Here is an 8,541-nt window from a genome sequence, read left to right on the forward strand (position 1 = left end):
CTCATGGCCATGATTGTGTATAATTCCTGTGTGAATGTATGGTTTGAAGTGTGTGTGTGTGTGTGTGTGTGTGTGTGCGCGTGTGTGTGTGTGTGTGCGTGCGTGTGTGTGCATGCTTAAGCTTGCCGATGTGTGTGCCTGCGTGTCTGTGTGTGTGTGTGTGTGTGTGTGTGTGTGTGTGTGTGTGTGTGTGTGTGTGTGATGGTCTTTGGGGAGGTCAGGAAGAGTATTTCCGGGGGTCGGCCTGACAACGAGACAGCGCCACATGCATGTTGTTCCTCATGGAGGAGGTCAAGTAGACCATCATCAGTCAGGGGTCAGATCTGGTCATGTGACGCAGGCGTCAGAAGAACTCTGACCTTTCACCCTAGTCTAATGCCTGCAAGTCCTGTGGTCCTGCTCCATCGCAATCCTACTGGGAATACCTAACACCTCCACGCACCTAAGCACTCAACAGTATCCTAGTACAAAAACCTTCACAGCACTCTTGTCCACTCCTGCAAATGTACAATGCAAAAAGACTTCTCTTACTTGTTGACATTTATTTCAGGAATTTCATGTTCGTTGTAGCTCTGCACGTACAATGCGTGGGTCAGCAGATTTGCGTCTGCTTATGTTTTAATGTGCTAAAAGCGTTTTTTAACATGTGCGTGTGAAGATTTAATACAGCCTCCTAGACACCGAATGAAATCCATCATCTCCGAAAAGCATTGAAAAACTGAGCCTCTGTGGGGATGCGTGGGAGCTGATCGTATGCACAGACACAAGAGAGGGGTCACGGCTGAAACCCTCCGCATGTAAACCCCCCCGAAGCAATATTTATTCTCAAACGACTATTACATCTTTATTCAATGTCGTTCCGCTTGCCGTGCAGCCAAGAAGCCGAAACCCAGGAATTTCTCTCAATGGCGATGGCCTGATCCAACCCCCCCCCAACCCCCCCCCCCCCCCACCTCCACCGTCTCCCATGTGCATACAAATAGCAAAGAACATTGAACAAAGAACATTATGACATGGTCTTCAACATCTCTGGAGGGATTATTTCATAAGCTTTCTGCACAACAACAATATCCCCCATTAGGGATAACGTGGGCTTTTCAGTAATAGAACATGGCAGATAAAAGGCCGGCTGTGGACAAGACTAAGGGGCCCCCAGGCCTCTCCAACGCGTCCCAGCGAGCCTAGCTGCAGTCAGACACGTCTCGTCTGCAGTGTGCAGAGCGAAAGAGAGAGACATATTTATGATTTTCTTTATTTGCCAGTGTTCAGGAGGGGAACGGAGCAAGCTGTGCGCCGGGGCGTGGTCCCGGGTCTAGGGGGGCGAGTGGCGGGCGTGACTTATGGCACTTTGGGGCTTGTGTTTATCCTCCAGAGTGGAAGTCCATGTTCCACCCTCTGTCGCTCACACTGGGTGGTGGATGGAGTCTTCCGGAACTCACAGACTCCATCGCTGCATGGTTGAGGCTGTTATGACCGGGTTGGAATTGGACCGCGCGTTGCATTGTGGGTCCACCGGCGAGCTCGGAGGAGTGGAGGGTGTTGTGTGTGGAGGTGGTGCCGTAACGAGGCCTTGCATTATCACTCTCTTTCTCTTCGTCTGTCTCTCTCTCTTTCTCTCAGCCTGTCTGTCTTATTCTATCTCTTTCTCTGCCTCTATCTGTCCCTCTCCCCATCTCTCTTTCTGTCTCTCGGCCCTCTTCTCCATCTCACTCCCACCCTCCAAACTCTATCCGTTTCCCTCTCTCTCTCTCTCTCTCTCTCTGAAGGGCTCTGTTGTTTCAGGTATAAAGCACAGTAAATACTTGAACATTGTTTACCTTTAGGGCCAGTGCAGATAAGACTGAATCCAATCTACAGAATTATCAAGACCTATGTATAAGCCCCCCAAAAATAACCAGAAGGTATTTTGACTGTGTCTGTACCTCTAAATTTGGTGCTGTAAATGAATGATTTAGTGCTACCCTCACACATTTCCTTAAGCTTACTGGAGTGCGCTTGTTATTACAACTTGGCTTGTCAGCTCAGTGTACTGATAAAGGCATGGCGTATTTTGATACAATTGAATCATCTCTTTACGTGGAGACACATTGATTGTGTCCAAGATATTTTGAGAAACCTCTGATCTCCGTTGACCCCTGTAGTTCTTAAACGATTGCATATTATCATAAAAATACCACAACCATACCCATATGACCTCCGTTTGTATAACTTCCAATAATGTGCTGCAATACCCCAGAGTCCAGACTCGTTATGACTCAAATTGAGAGTGCAACGAATTGCAACGAGTGCATTAATGACGTGCAGCATGAGCGCCGATTGGCGTTTTTATTTGTTTTCAATATCCTACATCCGGCTGCGAGGGAGAACAAACCAGCCGCCATCTTCCATCGGGCGAGAGGAGGAGGAGAAATGGCAGGACACCAAAAAGGCTCTTCCCCCTCGGGGTTTCATTGAGAAAGTGCAGATCAATCCCCCACAATCCAGCGTTTTTGTGTATTAATGAGCCTTGGCCAAACGCGTTCGCTGAGTTATTCAGCCTGGCCCAGGGTGCCTGTAAGGCTGCATCGGCTACACAGATGTTTGACCCCCCGTATGAAATACGGCCTGAGATCTGACAGGCTGGAGGATAGACAGCAGAACAACTGCACTCACAGGAATAAAACGGCTCTTCCTCTTGAGTGACGCGACTCGACTTCTTAGGCTGCCCTACTTCTCACCCGAAGGATATAATAGACCCGGACAGGAGAGAATATAGATGTCAATGTTCCCGGATTAGCGGCTGCTAAAGACAGCTGGCCCCGTGAAAATACAGAAGAGACCTATTTGTCGGGGCGGCTCGCAGTGTCATGCTTGAAATCCCTGTTGATGATGTGCCTTGGCGATGTCTCTGCGTGGAGATCAGAAACTCCTGCAGACAGGCCTCTAAAAGTACACCCAGGTCTGGGCTGAGTTTCCCAGAGGCATCGTAGCGCTACGTTCATCGTAAGCTATGGTGTTCATCATAGCGCTACGATGAACGTAGCGCTACAATGCCTCTGGGAAACTCAGCCCTGCTCTTTATCAGGGAAGTAACAGGCTCTTTCCTGGGCTGACTACGGTTCTTTCCTATGGGAGCAGGCTGAAGCGAGGACTGAATACCGCCGGATACAGCGAGGCAAGGCTGGCTTTACAGTAGGGGTGGTCCAGGAGTTGGGCATTGCTCACCCAGAATTTCATGTTGGCCACCCAACCCGCAGTCATACAATTGTAAATGTAATTAATCAGCTACAATACAGACCCGATTTCCCAGAGATATCACCTCAGAATGGACCCTGAGGTGAGGCAGAGGTGAGGGATGTGTGTGTGGCGAGGCAGAGGTGAGGGATGTGTGTGTGGCGAGGCAGAGGTGAGGGGTGTGTGTGTGGCGAGGCAGAGGTGAGGGATGTGTGTGTGGCGAGGCAGAGGTGAGGGATGTGTGTGTGGCGAGGCAGAGGTGAGGGATGTGTGTGTGGCGAGGCAGAGGTGAGGGATGTGTGTGTGGCGAGGCAGAGGTGAGGGATGTGTGTGTGGCGAGGCAGAGGTGAGGGATGTGTGTGTGGCGCAGTACGTGCCGGAAGGACATCTGTGGTCTTCAGGAGACAGGGTAGGATTCCAGCACGTGTCACAGATGATGGAGCACTGAACGCACACAAACACACGTATGTACAGTACCTTATGCACATGTGAATGAACATGCAAACAGACCCCCCCCCCTTCCACACACACACACACACACGCACACACACGCACGCATACACACACGCTTAAACTGTCCCATATATGTATGTACTGTATCTGACATACTGGTACCTGTGTTACAAAAGGGCTCTGATTAGGTGTGTGACTCACCCATGTATTTTTGTATTACGAGTATTGGTTTAGCGGGGGAGCGAATTCCCTGTGTGACATCGTCACACTTTTTACGCCCGGTCCGAATCCTCCATTTACACAGCTGTCTAAATACCGGAGTCATTCACGTCAAGTGACTTTCCTCAGGAATCCCACATACCCTTGTCTCCCTTCGGAGGAGGTCCGGCCTGATTTCCCTCACAGCTAATACACGTTTTTCCTTGTAGAGTATCTTCCCCACACCACCAACACTGAAAACCGTCCGTACGAGATGACTACTGAAATTTATCATCCACGCAATTAAAGCGTTATTTGATTCGGGTAATCGTTCCCACAAGAAAGAAACGATCCCAACTCGGGGAGAATGAGATATTGGGAAAACAGAACTGTAGCGAAACGTCTCTGTCCACCCTTTCCCTGGTCTGTTCCTCCGTATGGGAAATGATCTGAGGAAATTACAGTGGAAACAGAACTAGGTCGTCTCAGTGTGTCGACCTCACTGGCATGGTCCACTAGTACTGTACGCTGGAAGGCCCGCTCGCCTATGGGGAGAGAGAGGCCAGTGCGTGGGACGATGTGGTTTTAGCGAAGGGTCGGATGAGGGTTAGCGAAGGGTTAGAGCAGGGCAGGCCTCAGAACGAGCTCCTAATGACGGAGGCCACAGTGGGATAGAGGGAGGACCTGCAGTACCTCTGGTCCTAGAGACCGAGACTGAGAGCGTTTTACACCGGCCCGGACACACCCCCTGGTGGAGTGCATATGCGCATACACGCCGCGTTCCACATCTGAGAGGCCCAGAGTGTTGGGGAACCCTAGATGGCTTTGAAATATTGTGTGCGTGTCTGTGTTTGTGTTTGTGTGGGATGGAATGATGATCTGGTCTCAGAGGGGTATTTATTTTGACACTGCAACACTGTATTTTTCAATTAGATGAGAGTACAAGATTGGTTGATATGTGATCCCCCCAGGACCATCCTCTTCAACAGCCATGGTGCCCCAGACAGGGGCTCCTGTGTGTCGTCCCCCCCCCCCCCCCTTTCCTCTGCCAGGCCTGTGGATCCGCGCATCTCTCATCAGTGCAGCTGGAGCTCTGTGATTTACAGGTTCCACATGTGCAGGTTCCAGAGAGCGGCCCCTACGGACCCCTGTCACACTGTTACTGTCTGTAAAATAACGCTTCAGGTTGCATGTCTACATGTCTTCAGTTCAATATACTCTCTCTCTCCCACACACTCTCTTTGTTTGCGCTTTCCATCTCTCTCTCTCTACCCTCTCTCTATCTCTCTCATTCCCTCTCCACTCCGTATCTATCCCTCTCTCATTCTTCCCCTCTTTCTCTCGTCTTCTCTTTTTTCTCCACTCTCTCCCTCTCGCTCTCCCTCTCTCTCTCTCTCTCTCTCTCTCTCCCATTCTTTCTCTCTCTCTCTTTCTCTCTCTCTCTCTCTCTCTCTCTCTCCTCCGTATAGTATCTCTCTCTCTTTCCTAATAAAAGCAAGGCGGTGGCGGCCTCTCTGTCAGAGAGGAATGTAGCATATCCACACAGGAAGGACAGTAGGCACATAACATAAAGACTGGACATCGCGTATTGGAGGCATCCCGCCCTTTCTCCCTCCCTCCCTCTCTGTGTTTTCCTAATGTTGTTCCAGGTGGACGGACTGTTTGCCGAGGAGATGCAGTCAATCACTGTTGAAAGCACGGCTCTCTCAGGAAGTCTCGCACATTGTTATGTCTTCTGTCTTGCCGCATTAATACGGCTCGCACTCCCATAATAACCCTTGTCCTCCCTCGCCCTGTCTTTCGCACTCTCCTCCTCCTCCCCCTCCTCCTCCTCTCCCCCTCCTCCTCCTCCTCTCCCCCTCCTCCCCCTCTACACCTCCTCCTCCTCCTCTCCCCCTCCTCCTCCTCCTCTCCCCCTCCTCCCCCTCTACCCCTCCTCTTCCTCTTCTCCCCCTCCTCCCCCTCTACCCTTCCTCCTCCTCCTCCTCTCCCCCTCCTCCCCCTCTACCCCTCCTCCTCCTCCTCTCCCCCTCCTTCTCCTCCTCTCCCCCTCCTCCCCCTCTACCCCTCCTCCTCCTCCTCCTCCTCCTCCTCTCCCCCTCCTCCTCCTCCCCCTCCTCCTCCTCTCCTCCTCCTCCCCCTCTACCCCTCCTCCTCCTCTACCCCTCCTCCTCCTCCTCTCCCCCTCCTCCTCCTCCTCTCCCCCTCCTCCCCCTCTACCCCTCCTCCTCCTCTCCCCCTCCTCCCCCTCTCCTCCTCTCCTCCTCCTCCTCCTCCTCCTCTCCCCCTCCTCCTCCTCCCCCTCCTCCTCCTCTCCTCCTCTCCTCCTCCTCCTCCCCCTCCCCCTCCCCCTCCCCCTCCTCCCTCTCTCCCCCTCCCTCGCAGGTTGTTCCTGAAGAGCCATAGTGGAACGGCGGGTAGACAGAGCAGCCTTGTGATCCACGGCGCCGACTTCAGCACCAAGGACACGGACAACGACAACTGCATGTGCAAGTGCGCCCTCATGCTGACAGGAGGTACGTGCGGGGACAGCCCGGCCGCGGAGGAAGTCACGGGGTAACGCGAAGATAGGCGGGCTGAGACGAGACCCCCGCCACCGAAACACACGAGAGAGAGGCTTAAGCTCTTGTTAAAAAGATATGGAATGCATGTGCTCTCTCTGCTTCACTGTAGTGGGAGGCGACAACGACAAAAGCCTGTAAACATTCTCTGGGGAGGGGGGGAGCGGGGGGGGGGGTGAGAACAGAATGTTTCAGTTCCGCTGTGCTCCTAGGAGAGAGACAGTCATCCATACTGGTTTAATAAGACAGTTAAACCTCAACTCCCAGAAACAAAGATTGATCCAATCCCCAGGTCTTTAGAACATATCTCCATGGGAACTGGTCTAATGGGTGAGCCAATGGGACTCTTTTGCCACTGTGACCCCATGGAAGAGAAAAGAGCAGCAGTTCTCACATAACTCTCGGAGGTCTTGTGAAATGCCACAGGCCACCCGGACTTTCAGGGTTATGCCATGTGATTGGCACATGGTGGCATTTCACCGTGTGTGTGTCGTGCGTGCGTGCGTGCGTGCGTGCGTGCTTGTGTTGATCTGACCTGGAAAAAAAATGCTATACTGTAGTATCAAGTGTTCTGCTGCAAGTGTGATCTTCTGAGGAGAAACACACAGTAGGACATTAGTGTTAACTTCTTAAGTTAGTAAACTATTCTTATTATGCAAAGACTGTTGTCTTTCTCAATGCCGTTCCCAACAGCATGTGCATGGACTCAAATGGACTGCCATTGAGTCCATGCACGTTCTGCCTTTTGTCAAGATACAATTGATTGTGACTGGATTCCAAAAGGGGTAAGCAGTAGGTCCTGGCAGCTACATTAGGATGACCCTACATCACAGCTACCAGACATAGTGTAGCGATGCCAGACTTTGGAGGTCTCTGCTTCCAAAAGTCTGGAGACATCTCCATTAATAATCATCTCTACAACAGGTTAGAAAACTGACACTACCAATCAGAGCCACTGCCTACATCTCCAATAGGGTGAAGGACCCGCCTTACCAGAAATGATGTCCTCCAGTGTAGAAGTGTAGAATCAAAACAAAACATTCCCTGCCCCATTAGGAAGAACCGCCAAAGATGTTGGATGGGCTCTAAAATGCTGGGGTTTTTTCAATCTCTCAAATTGTTTTCACCCACTTTTAGCAACGAAACCAGGACAAATGTCTTTAGTCTCTAGTTGAGCGCAGCACTCAGAGACTGACTAGTGAGTCTACCCAACACATGGTGAAAGGTGTCTGAATTGCTGCCATGGTCCCTGTGAGATTTCAAAGTGGCATAGTGACAATATTCAACTGAACATCACCTACAGGACTTTTTGTTCTACATGGCCAAGATAAGTTATAGAAAGACTCTTTGGTTGTACTGTACTAATTAGTTTCAAGATATGGATCTCTTTGGTACTGCTTCCTACTGCAATTGTGTTTGAGATGTTAACTCATCTTTTCTCCTCTTCCGTTTGTCTCCTGTCTCTCTGCTCTGTCCAGGTTGGTGGTTTGACGCCTGCGGCCCATCCAACCTCAACGGCATGTACTTCACACAGGGGCAGCACGTGGGCAAGCTGAACGGCATCAAGTGGCACTACTTCAAGGGCCCCAGCTACTCGCTACGAGCCACCGCCATGATGATCCGGCCACTAGACTTCTCATAGGACTCTCTACACTCTTCATGGCCTCGCCCTCCTCCCCCCACCCCCACCCCCAAAGACTTCTGGGACAATGAGTTGAGAGGACTTCCTTTTCTGGTCCTTCTTCTATCCTGTCGCCTCATGTCTCTGTCAAAGGGGCCTGGGAGGTGTCATGGTGACCTTTTCTGTGGAGGGAAGTGGGGGCCTTACCACAGAGTGTTAAACTACAGTGTGAGCGTGAGAGAGCGCGACTCACAACTCTGTCGGGGACAGAAAACCATCTGGCTCTTTCTTCTATATTTGAGGCATAAACTCATATCTTTCAACTGTCACCTCACTCTGGACCGGTGGACTACTGGCGTTCTGTAGACCTGTCTCCGTTTAGGCTGGAAGCCGATTGCCACATAGCAGCGCTGTTTGTCTGTGTAGACTCTCCCAGACAACATGATGACTCCCTATGTGAACTTTGTGCATCTGGAATGTCCCCCACAAACGACA

At 51.3% G+C, this 8,541-nt stretch overlaps 1 protein-coding gene across 1 annotated transcript in view; it reads left to right on the forward strand.

Moving 5' to 3' along the window:
* The window catches only part of angpt1 (angiopoietin 1), a gene marked incomplete at its 5' end in the record, with an annotated part of 45,045 nt that extends 36,871 nt beyond the window's left edge, over positions 1-8,174 (forward strand). The window contains 2 exons of the mRNA XM_084454902.1: positions 6,250-6,380; positions 7,904-8,174. Coding sequence (XP_084311028.1) covers positions 6,250-6,380; positions 7,904-8,067 — 295 coding nt within the window. The 3' untranslated portion in view covers positions 8,068-8,174. The remainder of the gene's footprint in view (positions 1-6,249; positions 6,381-7,903) is intronic.
* Positions 8,175-8,541: the final 367 nt, after the last annotated feature.

The sequence above is a fragment of the Borostomias antarcticus genome, assembly GCF_949987555.1.
Source record: "Borostomias antarcticus genome assembly, chromosome: 21".
Lineage (NCBI taxonomy): Eukaryota > Metazoa > Chordata > Actinopteri > Stomiiformes > Stomiidae > Borostomias > Borostomias antarcticus.